The sequence below is a fragment of the Scyliorhinus torazame genome, chromosome 7, assembly GCF_047496885.1.
Source record: "Scyliorhinus torazame isolate Kashiwa2021f chromosome 7, sScyTor2.1, whole genome shotgun sequence".
In the NCBI taxonomy this organism is placed as follows: Eukaryota; Metazoa; Chordata; class Chondrichthyes; order Carcharhiniformes; family Scyliorhinidae; genus Scyliorhinus; species Scyliorhinus torazame.
In genome coordinates, this window is record NC_092713.1 from 110163713 (window position 1) to 110178950 (window position 15238).

The following is a 15238-nucleotide window of genomic DNA, read 5'->3' on the forward strand; positions in this document are numbered from 1 at the left end:
AAAAGATCTACTCCTGACATTAAAATATTACTTTGTTATCAGAGAATAAATGTTCCATTTGAGTGTTCCTGACAGAGCTATGCCCACCAGGAGTACATACAAGGACATTACATGCAGCCCATGATTTTTCATCTGTAATGGATGACATATTGAAATGAAATGAAAATTGCTTATTGTCACAAGTAGGCTTCAATGAAGTTACTGTGAAAAGCCCCTAGTCACCACATTCCGGCGCCTGTTCGGGGAGGCTGTTACGGGAATTGAACCGTGCTGCTGGCCTGCTTTCAAAGCCAGCGATTTAGCCCTGTGCTAAACACCCCTGCAGGGCAGGGTACATATGAGAACATGATTTCTCAAGACATCTTCTCAACTATGTTCGGCACCAGGGGCACCCAAAATGGGAAAAGTGCCTGTATGTTCCCAATCTGGCTTGTGTCTCCTGCAATGAATGACACCGTTATCCCTGCAGACACAGGGTAGGGCTACTATACTGTGTTTTTCAGCAAATCACTCGTATCTAGAAATTCACTGGCATAGGACTGAATGGGAACAAAATGTGGAGGAGTATTATCACTTGATCGCAAGTAGAATTTGAGTATATCACTTACCTGCATGGGGTTCAAGGTGCCTATTTTGCTACATTCTTAGAAATAGTTGGTTAATATATTGTCTATTGTATAAAGTAATACACTGCAGCCACCAGAATAGGATTGCACATCTATCTACAAGTGAGGCTTAATGCATACGTCACAGATTACAATTATATAATCAACACCTCTGAATGGAAACATCTGCCAAACCACACTGTTGATTACACATATTAATCTGCAAAACAAGTTCAGGATTTTTTGTTAATCATCCAAGAAACTTGGGCCGCGATTTAACCAAATCGCAACGGAGTCCCATGACAAACACATTTAGCTAGGTGTTTCCCGGCGCTCACAGGGCCATGAAACACCATGCTATCTATTAGAATTCTACTGCAATTTGAGGCCGCACCGAGTCCCATTCCCGCACAGTAGCTCAGTGGTTAGCACTGTTACTTCACAGCTCCAGGATCCCAGGTTCGATTCCCGGCTTGGGTCACTGTCTGTGCGGAGTCTGCATGTTCTCCCTGTGTCTGCGTCGGTTTCCTCCTGGTGCTCCCCTTTCCCCCCACAGTCTAAAGATGTGCAGGTTAGGTGGATTGGCCATGTTAAATTGCCCTTAGGTGTCCAAAAAGTTTTGGTGGGGTTACTGGGTTACGGGGATAGGGTGGAGATGTGGGCTTAGATAGGGTGCTCTTTCCAAGGGCTGGGGCAGGCTCAATGGGCCGAATGGCCTCCTTCTGCAATGTAAATTCTATGATTCTATGCACCGAGGAACTCCGCTCACCTGACGGTGCCAGGGGTGTCCAGGTGGCACCAGCAGTGCAAGGTTGCCACCCTTCCCAGAGGACAACCACCTGTGGGCCTCCGATCCCCTGGGAGAACCACCCCAAGTACCGTTCCGTCTGGTTCCTATTTGTGGACACCAGCAATGAACAGAGCTCACCCAAGGTCTCCAAGGCGAAGGGGTTAGATCCCAGAGTTTTGGTAGATCAGGCAAGTGCACGTTAGAGTGAGACTAACTGTCTCGCTCTAACGTGCCGATTTGCCAGAGAGTATCCACAATGGGCAGGATTCAGATCACAACATCTTGTGAGATCGCATTAGATCTCAATAGTCGTGGCGAGCCAGGTAGAACCCGGAAGAGGGATCTCCCGCATCTACCCGCACTGCCGTCTTTCGGGTGCAACATGGTCGGTGGATCCCGCCTTTGCTCTGTGCTAATTTGTGGAGTTGTTCCATTTGATAATTACATTCCTTTTGTCTCCTTATCCCTCCTGTCATACACTCATGCTAGGTATGGTTCCACAGGCACTGGCACTTTGGTATTTTGCCCAAGTGGCCATTTTACCTGAACTAGTCTAGGAGAGTCTAGAATAGTTACAAGCACTTTAACAGCCATCCTGGCGGGGAATGGTCATCTCAGCACAGTCTATGGACCATACCAATGATCTCCCTGTTTTTGACTGAGATTTGACTAACTGGCAAATCTATGAGCTATTAGGAAAAGCTAAATGGGAATTTGACTGGTGTATCTTGGGAGTTCTGGGGCGTCATTCTCTGACCCCCCGCCGGGTCGGAGAATGGCCGTTGGCCGCCGTGAATCCCGCCCCCGCCGAAGTCTCCGAAGGGAGAAAAGTCGGCGGGGCGTTAATGGCGCCGCTGCCGCGGAGAATGTCACGGGTCTGCGCAAGGCAGCCGATTTTCGGCCTGCCGATATTCTCCCTTCCGGATGGGCCGAAGTCCCGTCGACGTGATTCAAACCTCCTTTTCATCGGCGTGACCCGGTGCTCCAGGCTCATGCCGACCAGCGAGGAGGTGAGTGACGGCCTGGGGGGTTGGCTCTGGGCAGGAAATGGCGTGGCCGCAGACTGATTGCCTGAGGAGAGGTGTGTCTCGGCTTGTGTGTGTGTGCGGCGGGGGGGGGGGGGGGGGGGGGGGTGTGGTTAGAGTAGGCCGGGCTCCGGGGGAGTGCCGGGAGGGGGTCCGTGCCGGGGTGGAGGTTGGGGGTTGTGGAGGGGGTCCGTGCCAGGGTGGAGGTTGGGGGGGGGGTCCGTGCTGGGGTGGAGGTTGGGGGTTGGGGAGGGGGTCCGTGCCGGGGTAGAGGTTGGGGAGGGGGTCCGTGCCGGGGTGGAGGTTGGGGGTTGTGGAGGGGGTCCGTGCCGGGGTGGAGGTTGGGGGGGGGGTCCGTGCTGGGGTGGAGGTTGGGGGTTGGGGAGGGGGTCCGTGCCGGGGTGGAGGTTGGGGAGGGGGTCCGTGCCGGGGTGGAGGTTGGGGAGGGGGTCCGTGCTGGGGTGGAGGTTGGGGGGGGGTCCGTGCTGGGGTGGGTGTTGGGGAGGGGGTCCGTGCCGGGGTGGAGGTTGGGTGGGGGTCCGTGCTGGGGTGGAGGTTGGGGGTTGGGGAGGGGGACCGTGCCGGGGTGGAGGTTGGGGAGGGTCCGTGCTGGGGTGGAGGTTGGGGGTTGGGGAGGGGGTCCGTGCCGGGGTGGAGGTTGGGGAGGGGGTCCGTGCCGGGGTGGAGGTTGGGGAGGGGGTCCGTGCCGGGGTGGAGGTTGGTGGGGGGTCCGTGCTGGGGTGGGTGTTGGGGAGGGGGTCCGTGCCGGGGTGGAGGTTGGGGGGGGGGTCCGTGCCGGGGTGGGTGATGGGAGGGCAAATGAGTTGGTCCACCTGGCCAGGTGCCAGCCTCCAACAGTTGGACCCATGCGGTCCATGCCACCTGGCTGGGGGGAGGAGGGGATATGGGCAATGATGACATGTCGTCGTTCCCCTCCCCCCCCCACCAGGCCGTCATGTTTTCAGACCATCCAGCGATGTTGGCCGCCGTGGTGGCAGCCGCTCATGTCTATGTTGCCCTGGATGAGGAGGAGGAGGAGGAGGAGGAGGAGGAGCGTGCCAGAGAGGCGGCGCAGGCTGCCGCAGAGGGGCAGGCGGCAGCTGCCCAGGCTGGAGGGACACCTGACCGACAGGACGAGGAGGGGGAGGAGGACGTCGCGGCCCCACGGCAACGGAGGCACCCGAGGGCGCCCCGTGTGTACCGGCCCCGGCAGTCATACCAGGACCTCACGGACCGGGAATGCAGGAGGAGACTCCGGATGAGCCGGGAAACCGTGGCACACATCTGCCACCTGCTGGCACACCTGTCACCGCGTGGCACTGGCGGGGGACACCCTCTCCCCGTGTCCGTCAAGGTTACGGTGGCCCTGAACTTTTATGCAACGGGGTCATTCCAGGCACCGAGTGGGGACCTGTCCGGCATATCGCAGACATCGGTGCATCGGTGCATCCGGGCAGTGACTGATGCCCTTTATGCCATGGCGCACCGCTACATCCGCTTCCCCGTGGACCGGGCCAGCCAAGATGCCCGGGCCGTGGGCTTCTCTGCCATTGCCGGGTTCCCCATGGTCCAGGGCGCGATCGATGGGATGCACGTCGCCGTGCGGCCACCTGCAGATAACAGGGCCGTGTTCACTAATAGGAAGGGGACCTATTCGATGAACGTACAGGTGGTCTGCGACCACCGCATGATGATCCTGCACGTCTGCGCCCGTCACCCAGGCAGTGTACACGACTCATTCGTGTTGTCGCGGTCATCCATCCCCGGCATGTACGAGGGACGCCATCCCCGGCTGAGGGGCTGGTTGCTGGGCGACAGGGGCTACCCATTGCGATCGTGGCTGATGACGCCTATACGGAGGCCACGCAATGAGGCGGAGAACCGCTACAATGATGCCCATGTAGCGACAAGTGGAGTGATCGAGAGGTGCTTTGGCGTGCTGAAGATGCGTTTCAGGTGCCTGGACCTCTCTGGGGGCGCCCTCCAGTATCGGTCAGATAGGGTCGGCCGCATCATTGTGGTGTGCTGCGTCCTGCACAACATAGCCCAGCAGAGGGGCGATGTGCCACAGGCAGAGGAGGGCGGAGTGGAGGAGCAGCAGGAAGAGGCCCAGTCCTCCCCAGATGAGGGGGATGGGGGCAATGGTCAGGGCAGACGGGGTAGACACAGACGGGTGGCTGTCCACCGTTACCGGCTGGCCCAGCGGGCACGGGACAGACTGATAGACGCCCGCTTCACTGACTAGATGGGCGTGGGAATCGGGTAGTATGGCCACAGACCGCACACCATGACAACAGCCGACCACCCACACCCCCCACCCATCCACCCACCCAGCACCCTCACCCCCCTCCCCAACCCCACACACCCCACCCGCATGCACACCACCCCCCCACTCCCAATTGCCGATCCACCGGCGGCACAACGGGCCGGGCTCACCCAGTTGCGGGTGGACGCGTGTCTATCGCAGGCCATGGAGAATGATGACAACCCGCCTCCGATGAGCTCCTGGCTCTACATCGTTGGACTATGTCTGACCCATGGCCACAGTACCACCATCCACCCGGACCATCCCTGCATGCGGCTGTGACACTGCAGCGCACGGTCCCGTCCTCTGCCCGGGGGATGTTGATGGCGGCCCAGGGGGAAGGGGGCAGACTCACCTGGGGCTGAGGTAAGACCACCCCTCACACACACACTTGTGCTCAACGTACATGACACCCCCGCACACTTTGGACAGAGCACAAAGGCAGCTTCGGTAGGTGTAACATTGACTTTAATAACCAAAGGAGTTCATGCACGTGCCCTAGCGCCTAAAACTCATCTGTGCCCTGCACCCGTGCCAACTTACTCAGTGTCTAATTGTTTGGCCTTACGGGCCCTTTGACTACGTCTACGTGGTTCCCCAGACGGTACAGCAGAACTGGAGGTGGACTCCTGTGATTCCTGCCCTCTGACACTGGATCCCTTTGGCGGCCGTTTCCTGGGGCGTCCTGGCCTAGATGGGCCAGGCTGCGGCCCGGGCGACTGGGATGGCGAGCTGCCAGCCTGTCCTGCCCGTTGCCCACCCGATGCACCTGGGACGGAAGGGGGGGAGTCCGAGGCGTCGCGGTGTACCGGGACCTTCCCTACAGAGGGAGCCGGGACGGACCACACCACCTCCTCCTCCCTCGGGGTGCCCGATGGCCCCCAGGCCTCTACATGGGTGGGGGATGCGAACGGACTGGCCATCCGACGCGCCCCCGACATCTGGCGCTGCCAGTCCTGGAGGCCCGTGCTGGTATCGACAGGGGTCTGCAGGTTTGCAGCCATGGAGCCCAGGGGGTTGTCGAACCCTGTCTGCGACAGTGCGACGCCAGCTCGCACATGGCCACTGGCGCCGATGCCCTCAGCGATGGCCTGCTGAGACTGGGCCATGGCCTGCAGAGACTGGGCCATGGCCTGCAGAGACTGGGCTATGGCCTGCTGAGACTGGGCCATGGCCTGCTGAGACTGGGCCATGGCCTGCTGAGACTGGGCTATGGCGTGCTGAGACTGGGCTATGGCGTTGAGCGCCTCTGCCATCTGGCGCTGGCACTGGCTCATGGCCTCCTGTGAGAGGGCAGCCATTTCCTGGGCCACAGACGCCGCCTGCACGGAAGGCCCCAGGCCTCGCAAACCGTTCCCCATGTCTGACACCGTCGCACCCATTGCCTCCACCGCGGACGCCACCCGTCACCCTATTCGCTCGTCTCCGTGTCGGTGGTTGCATCGGATCTATGTGTGGGTGTGGTAACTGCAGGAACCCGGGATCCATCTGGGCGGCAGATGTTCGCTTGGCCTGGGCTGCCCTCCGACCGCCCGGTCCCTCTGCTGCTCCTACCTCCACCTGCTGTACCGGGACGGCTGTGTTGTGCGCACCAGTGAGTGTACCAGACGCCTCATCACTAAAGTGCCCAACCGTGGTGAGTGTTTCTGCGATGGTGGAGGGTGTTGGTGACAGCAGTGGCGTTGTGTCGTGCTCTTCGTCCCACTCTGAGTCCATGGCACTTTGGGGTGGGGGTTCGTCTCCACCCATCCACTCTGAGTCACTGTCCGGTTTTTCGTCTTCCCGGGTAGGGGTGTCCTGGGTAGTGCTGTCCCGGGTAGTGCTGTCCCGGGTAGTGCTGTCCCGGGTAGGGGTGTCCTGGGTAGTGGTGTCCCGGGTAGGGGTGTCCTGGATAGTGGTGTCCTGGGTAGTGGTGTCCTGGCTCGGATGTGACGGGGGCCTGTGGCTGCCCCCCTCATCGCTGGGTGGTCGCTCCCGCACGTGACGGGGGTGTCGTCTCCCTGTTGCTCCAGGTCTCTCCGTCTCCCGTGGTCTCCGAGGGGCATCCTGCGGGCGTCGCATGCTGGAGGGTCCGGGTCTCTCCGTCTCCCGTGGTCTCCGAGGGGCATCCTGCGGGGGTCGCATGCTGGAGGGTCCGGGTCTCTCCGTCTCCCGTGGTCTCCGAGGGGCATCCTGCGGGCGTCGCATGCTGGAGGGTTCGGGTCTCTCCGTCTCCCGTGGTCTCCGAGGGGCATCCTGCGGGCGTCGCATGCTGGAGGGTTCGGGTCTCTCCGTCTCCCGTGGTCTCCGAGGGGCATCCTGCGGGCGTCGCATGCTGGAGGGTGCGGGTCTCTCCGTCTCCCGTAGTCTCTGAGGGGCATCCTGCGGGCGGTCTGCATCTGCGGGGATGGGTGCCAGGACGTTTGGTCCTGCGATACACAATGAAGCATGCATGGTTAGACATCAGGCAGTGATCAGGTGATACGGGCGAGGGGGATATAGGGGAGGGGGGATATGGGGACGGGCTGTTGGTGGCTCACTTGCTCGTGGGGCCCCGACCTCTGCATCAGCAACCTCCCGGTCCTCAGGTCCGCCAGCCAGTTCCAGGGCCCTTTCCTCGTGTACGGTCAGTGGCCTCTTATCAGCGGGCCCTCCTCCAGTCCTCACATGCTCCCTATTGTTGTGTGCGCGCTTCTCCTGGGGGGGGGGGGGTGGTGGCAGGGGTAAAAGGCAACAGTGTTAGGCAGGTATATGAATGCACGCCATCGGTTGCGCGTGCATTGCAGAGGTTAAGGTTCGGGCTGGATTCACTTGGGGATATGGGGGAGGGGGGGATATGGGGGAGGGGGGATATGGGGGATATGGGGGAGGGGGGATATGGGGGATATGGGGGAGGGGGGATATGGGGGATATGGGGGAGGGGGGATATGTGGGAGGGGGGATATGGGGGAGGGGGGGATATGGGGAATATGGGGGAGGGGGGATATGGGGGATATGGGGGAGGGGGGATATGGGGGAGGGGGGAATATGGGGGATATGGGGGAGGGGGGATATGGGGGATATGGGGGATATGGGGGATATGGGGGAGGGGGGATATGGGGGAGGGGGGATATGGGGGATATGGGGGATATGGGGGAGGGGGGGATATGGGGGAGGGGGGGATATGGGGGAGGGGGGGATTTGGGGGAGAGGGGATATGGGGGATATGGGGGACGCTCACCCTGCCTGCTCTGACGAGGTCGTTCACCTTCTTGTGGCACTGGGTGCCTGTCCGTGGTGTTAGGGCCACAGCGGTGACGGCCTCTGCCACCTCCCTCCACAGACGCCGGCTGTGGCGTGGGGCAACTCTGCGGCCGTGCCCGGGATACAGGGCGTCCCTCCTCTGCTCCACCGCATCCAGGAGCGCCTCCACATCGCGTGACTCGAACCTCGGGGCTGAGCGACGGCCAGCCATCAAGTCGGGTGTTGTGGTCGGCTGTTCCGGTCAGGTGGGGGGGAGCTGCGCGGCCTTATGAGCCGTCACGCCGTGCAGCGTCATCGTGAACCACTGCACAAGCGCGGATCCCGTTACGTCGCTGCTAGCCCATTTCGGGCCGCAGACTATCGGCCCATTTTTATGACGTGACGCAAGTGGGATTTGCGCCGTTTTTTGCGCCGATCGGCGGAGTTTCCGCCGATAACGGAGAATTTCGCCCCTGATTCTTCACTCTGGGAGGTTATAATCACACAAATCATAAAAGATAAAAATCAAACAGTACGATGTCTCTGGAGGGCAAACATTAATCACTGCTGATCACCAATTTGCAATTGAAAATTGATCAATTAAAACTACATTTTAATACAGTAGGGCCACAATGTTAGACCTGGGGTCACAGGGATGATGTCTGGCATTCAACGTTGTCTTCAGCACTTATCTTTCTTAACTATAAAAGGCTATCAATCATCTATTGGGCATCATATTACATCATTCAACTAACATCACTACACTGTGAGAGAAAAGTGTGAACTATTTCACAATTATACGATTTTTAATACTGCGCTCTTACCCGAAACCTCACAGGTGAGTGTAATATTATGGTTCTCCTTGATTTTCACATCCTCCATCTTATCTCCATTAACAATGCTTGGTGGTACTATTTATATAAAAAATATATATTGAAATAAAATCATAACAACCAAAATACCTCGCCTCGATGAGTCAAAAGGTCTAAAAATAGACAATTTAAATAAAATGAGGAACATTCCAACTGGCCCATTTTAAAGAGGCAAAGTGAATTAACTACATTCCAATTGACATACAAAATTCAGTCTTGCACACAAATGTTGTAGGTGCATTAGGATTTTCTTAACAATATCAAAGGATAATTGGGTTTTATTTTCAGTTGTCAATATTTTTCACACATTGTTAGGACATCTCAAAGCACATTACAATCATCGGGTTATTTTAAATAAAAGGTATTTATATGGCACTTTTCATGACCACCGGACCATCTCAAAGGATACTGCAGCCAATGAAGTATTTTTGAAATTTAAGCATTGTTGTAATATAACCACAGTACTTAATTTTCACACAGCAAGCTCCCATGGTGAGCAAGGTAATAATGTAAATTTGTTTTTGTGACATTTATTGAGGGGTGAACATCAGCTTGGACGCTAGGAATAATTCCCCTGTCCTAACTTATTGGAGTTGCTGCCAGTCTGACGGTGTCAGAGAAGTGATCGGTATATTACTTCAATCTACCAATTAACAAAAAAGCATGAACATAAGTGGTAGATTACTTTTATTTTTGAGCAAATAGATTACCTTCTTTCACATCCGTATGTATTCATTTCAGCCATATTAGTACTGGGGTGGGTTAGAGTGGCGGTGACAGGGAATCGTGTGGTGATGAAGGGCGGGGGTAGTGTGGGAGTGGAGTGAGATGGAGAAGAATACTAGCATGGGGTGAGCTGGAATGGTGGATAGTAGGGTAGGGTAGCGCGAGAGGATAGTGTGTGGGGTGATGTGCGGGGTTAGATTGTTGGGATGATACGTGAGAGGTGAAGAATGATACGGTGAATAGCGATCAGAGCAGGATTCTCCATTCAGCAGATGTTCTCCCACCGGAGCGGAATGACTTCTGTTTCGCTGGTGCTGGAAGCGGTGCCCAGAATCGATTCAGTGTCCCTTGGCATGCAAATTTATGCATGGCGGGGATTGCAAGGGATTCCATCACAAATCCCATAATTGGGCTGCCATTTTGAGGTCTGGTATGGGGGGTGGGGGGGGGGGGGGGGGGGGGGGGGGGAGGGTCTAGGGGGCCCTCCGATGGACTTGGGGAGGGGGGGCACTTACGTTAAATATTTACGCCCTTGGCCTACCAGGAGTTCCACCGCATTAGGGCCACACTGGGAAATATTTGTACCAACCCGCACCCACATGAATTCAGTAGAATCACACAGGCGGGGAGGTTCTGGTGCCCAGCACGTTAATAGATCTGCAAATGGGTCATTTTGACCGATTTGCATCCTCCGGCGAGCGAGGGGTGCGAACCTGGATGCCGCTGCCAGTGGGGGAGCCAAGCATTGGAAACGGATCAGCGCCTGCTATTTTTCCCCCGATGCTGGATTCTCCGCCACATTGGGAACACCACTACCAGTGATGGAGAATCCAGCTCCAGAATAGCATGACAGTTACAGATTCCTTGGCCGGGATTCTCCCCTACCCGGCGGGATGGAGTGGCGTGAACCACTCCAGCGTCGGGCCGCCCCAAAGGTGCAGATTTCTCCGCACCTTTAGGGGCCAAGCCCTCACCTTGAGGGGCTAGCCCCGCGCTGGAGTGGTTGGCGCGCCGCCAGCTGGCGGGAAAGGCATTTGGCGCCACGCCAGCCTGGGCCAAAAGGAAGTCCGTGCATGCGCGGGAGTGTCAGCAGCTGCTGACGTCATCCCCGTGCATGCGCAGGGGGGTGGGGGGTTGTCTCTTACGCGTCGGCCACAGTGAAAGCTGTGGCCAAGGTGGAGGGAAAAGAGTGCCCCCACGGCATAGGCCCGCCTGCGGAACAGTGGGCCCCGATCGCGGGCCAGGCCACCGTGGGGGCAACCCCGGGGCCAGATCGCCCCGCGCACCCCCCCCAGGACCCCGGAACCTGCCCGCGCCGCCTAGTCCCGCCGGTAAGAGAGGTGGTTTGATTCTCGCCGGCGGGACAGGCATTCCAGCAGCGGGACTTTGGCCCATTGCGGGCCGGAGTATCGCCGGGGGGGGCCCGCCAACCGGCGCGGCGCGATTCCCGCCCCGCCGAATATCCGTGCCGGAGAATTCGGCAACCGGCGGGGGCGGGATTCACACCAGCCCCCGGCGATTCGCCGACCCGGCGGGGGGTCGGAGAATCTCGCCCCTTATCCTGGATATTGCTATTCCTTCGCTGCTGACAGAAAAACTGAGCACATTTGGGTCTTTCGATTTTGAGAAAGGAATCCTTGTGGAAGTGCTCTCTGTTTGATTGTATTATTTTCATCCTGATTGTTCAACTTATTTGGAACTATCAGTAGATGATAATTACATTTTTGAGGCTAAAAGTATTCAAAAATGAAGGTATGAATTTTTTAGATGTGGATAACCACAGGAAAACGAGGTTTGTTTAGTGTATATCGTGATGGAAGAGTGCGACAATGTATCGTGACTTTGTTACATCATTGTGGAATGTAACCTGTTGAAATATTTTGGCTCCGATAATTTTACCTAAAACATCAAGCTCAAAGTCTTTGCTCTCTTCTCCAGCAGCATTTGTGACCACACAGGAATATGTCCCCGAATCCTCCAATGCAGGATGGACCAAACGCAATATGCGACCACCTGTGGGAAAATAAGAGTTCAAATGTTACATAAGTTCGCTAATTAAACAGAAATAACTGAAATACAGCACAATGTTTGTACAACTGGTCACAAAGTGGAGTTGGGGTAAAGTAACAAACAATTACACTGTTATTTAGGAATGTAATTATTTTAGTTAATTTCTGTTAATGTACATTTCTTTGTTCTTTAAGATTGTAGTTTAGTCGGGCAGCATGGTCGGCACGGGCTTGGAGGGCCGAAGGGCTTATTCCTGTGCTGTACATTTCTTTGTTCTTTGTTAATCCCAATATGCAGTTAAATTGTCACATAGGGATAACCAAATAATTTACTCTGGACAAACAATGACTTATATTAGATATGGCACAGGTACAAGGTCACCACCATTAGACATAGCCATGCCTGTCTGCTCTTGTTTAAATAGTTGTCTGTATCAACAAGTGGGCTTGGCTATTTCAATCAATTGGCTGTATTTTAAGTATTTGATATTTTCTTTATGGATATTTCATAAAACCCGATGGGCTCATTTTACACTAAATCAGTGCTCGGATTACTGCAGTGGAAGCTACATTTGTAGGTAAGCACGGCCGGGGGAGCAGCTCTCCGGGATCCGGCCGATGGGAGCAGCTCTCCAGGAGCCGGCAGAGGGGAGCAGCTCTCCGGGAGCCGGCCGAGGGGAGCAGCTCTCCAGGATCAGGCCGAGGGGAGCAGCTCTCCGGGATCCGGCCGAGGGGAGCAGCTCTCCGGGATCCGGCCGAGGGGAGCAGCTCTCCGGGATCCGGCCGAGGGGAGCAGCTCTCCGGGATCAGGCCAAGGAGAGCAGCTCTCCGGGATCCGGCCGAGGGGAGCAGCTCTCCGGGATCCGGCCGAGGGGAGCAGCTCTCCGGGATCCGGCCGAGGGGAGCAGCTCTCCGGGATCCGGCCGAGGGGAGCAGCTCTCCGGGATCCGGCCGAGGGGAGCAGCTCTCCGGGATCCGGCCGAGGGGAGCAGCTCTCCGGGATCCGGCCGAGGGGAGCAGCTCTCCGGGGCCGGCCGAGGGGAGCAGCTCTCCGGGGCCGGCCGAGGGGAGCAGCTCTCCGGGATCCGGCCGAGGGGAGCAGCTCTCCGGGATCCGGCCGAGTGGAGCAGCTCTCCGGGATCCGGCCGAGTGGAGCAGCTCTCCGGGATCCGGCCGAGGGGAGCAGCTCTCCGGGATCCGGCTGAGGGGAGCAGCTCTCCGGGATCCGGCCGAGGGGAGCAGCTCTCCGGGATCCGGCCGAGGGGAGCAGCTCTCCAGGATCCGGCCGATGGGAGCAGCTCTCCGGGATCCGGCCGAGGGGAGCAGCTCTCCGGGATCCGGCCGAGGGGAGCAGCTCTCCGGGATCCGACCGAGGGGAGCAGCTCTCCGGGATCCGGCCGAGGGGAGCAGCTCTCCGGGATCCGGCCGAGGGGAGCAGCTCTCCAGGATTCGGCCGAGGGGAGCAGGTCTCCGGGGGCCGGCTGAGTGAGGCTGATCTCAGAGAATGGGACCAGTGGTGTTATTACTCAACTCTACACAAATTAAATGGTTTGCTTAGGTCACAGCAACAGAAGGTCTAGTAATTCAGGCAGAAGAAAATTGACCCTGCTTTGTTGTCATCTGTCTCCTTGGGCATGTAAAGAAAATCTGCTTATAGATTGATACCAATTGTGAGGATTAATAGGAACAGAGGATTTCTAGTATTTAAGACTGCATACATAATTATATATGTTTTTTGCAGTAGAGAGAGCTTTGGTGAGTTCGCAGTCACTGTTTGCTTGATCTAAAGACTGATTAAGATCTGTAAACTTCACATTTAGCTGAATGAGGACTGTAGAACTGTTCCCTAAATCGTAAATGCTCATAAAGGTTGGTGTATTGCATGGCCACGTGTGACACTTGAAGCATTACAGGCCAGATGCAGGAATAATATTAATGGCCCTGATTTTATAGAAACAGGACTAGATCACTTACCCACTTGAGCCTGTTCAGCCATCCATTGAGGTCATGGCTGATCTGCACTGTGAGCAACCTCCATAGACATAATGGGCGGGATTCTCCGCTTGCCGACGGCGATTTCATAATCGGTGATCGGGCAGAGAATCCCTGAATTTCCTTAGTTTCCTGAGGAAGTATAGGCGCTGTTGTGCTTTCTTGGTGGTAGCGTCGATTTGGGTGGACCAGGACAGATTTTTGTGATGTGCACCCCTCGGAATCTGAAGCTGTTAACCATCTCCACCTCTGCCCCATTGATGGGGTGTGTACAGTACTTTGCTTCCTGAAGTCAATGACCAGCAAAAGTAACTATGCTAACCATACTACAATGACCATCACCTGCTAGTTCCCCTCCAAGCTGCACACCATCCTGTTCCTATATCACTGTTCCTTCCCCATCTCTGGGTCAAAATCTTGGAATGCCATTCCTAACAGGATAGTGGGTGTACCTTGATAGAAATTGACTTTTTTGTCAGCTATAACCATGAGAGTAAGGGGAGATGATAGAGGTAAAAGGGTTAAATGAGAACTCATTAAGAATAATTAACTATAATCATATTAAGCATTACGTGAGTGCAACAATAGCTGGGAATCCACTAAGGGTTACTCCAGATCATACACTTTAATTTCTGTAATTTCTTAGGTTTCACATCAGCAAATTGGTTGAGGCTACAAGGTTAGTGATGTCAACTAGCTAAAAGGCCCCATTGTTGTACAGTACGAGTAGTCCTGTTGCTATTGTAACAGCCAGTCTCGGGTGATAATGCCTTAACGAAAACTGTTTCTCTCTAATTAATGTTAGATGCAGGTGTGGATAATTTGGAAAATTGGCAAGCGATGGTATGGGAAATTTGCACGAATAAATTTAAATAACATATCTCCTAAATTGATGGACAGACATTTTGGCCGAATTGAGTAAATTATAAATTAGTTAAAGCCAATCAGATGTAAAAAGGCTAGGCCTTAAAATAATAACCCCTTTAAGAATCACTTACCGGGATGGAAAAACTCATCCCGGGATCACCCTATCGATATTTCTGAAACCTATTTCCTTTGCTGCTTGATTTTGCTAATCGTCATCTTTCTTTTGTTTAAATTGCTTAGTGATTTTATCCTGTGCATTATGATTTAAAGAAATACTACGATCTGTAATTGAATGAAAACTCAACTACTGGATTTGCTAAAGATAATCCATCTGACTAGCTTGCTGCAGGGCTAGTTGGAACTTTCTAAATTTTGTATTGAAAATAAGTTTACCATTGGCACAGCTGACAAACAAAGTAGAAGTGGACTTTGCCAAAAAGCACAGACTTGACCTCTGTTATTTGGGAACTGAGAAGGGATAACGGATACACAGAGTTCCAAATAGACACAGAGATTCATCAACCTGCACCATGGATTGCAGTGGTTCAAGGAAATTGGGAATGAGAAATAAGTGTTGGTCTAGCCAGCAATGCCAAAAACGGTGAAAGAATAAATTAAAAAAATTAATGCATGAAAAGAGAAATAGGGAGAGAGAGGGAGGAGTGAGAGAGAGAGAGAGAAGTGAGTGAGAGAGAGAGAAGTGGGCGAGAGAGAAGTGGGCGAGAGAGAAGTGGGCGAGAGAGAAGTGGGCGAGAGAGAAGTGGGCGAGAGAGAAGTGGGCGAGAGAGAAGTGGGCGAGAGAGAAGAGGGCGAGAGAGAAGTGGGCGAGAGAGAAGTGGGCGCGAG

The 15238-nt window shown here is 55.3% G+C and overlaps 1 protein-coding gene across 2 annotated transcripts in view; it reads right to left on the minus strand.

The window, feature by feature from the left end:
* hmcn1 (hemicentin 1) overlaps positions 1–15238 on the minus strand; it is an 838180-nt gene that overhangs the window by 248916 nt on the left and 574026 nt on the right. For both annotated transcript variants that reach the window (XM_072511251.1, XM_072511250.1), the window contains exons 47-48: positions 11424–11537; positions 8751–8837 (exon numbers count right to left, since the gene is read on the minus strand). In XM_072511251.1, coding sequence (XP_072367352.1) covers positions 8751–8837; positions 11424–11537 — 201 coding nt within the window. The remainder of the gene's footprint in view (positions 1–8750; positions 8838–11423; positions 11538–15238) is intronic.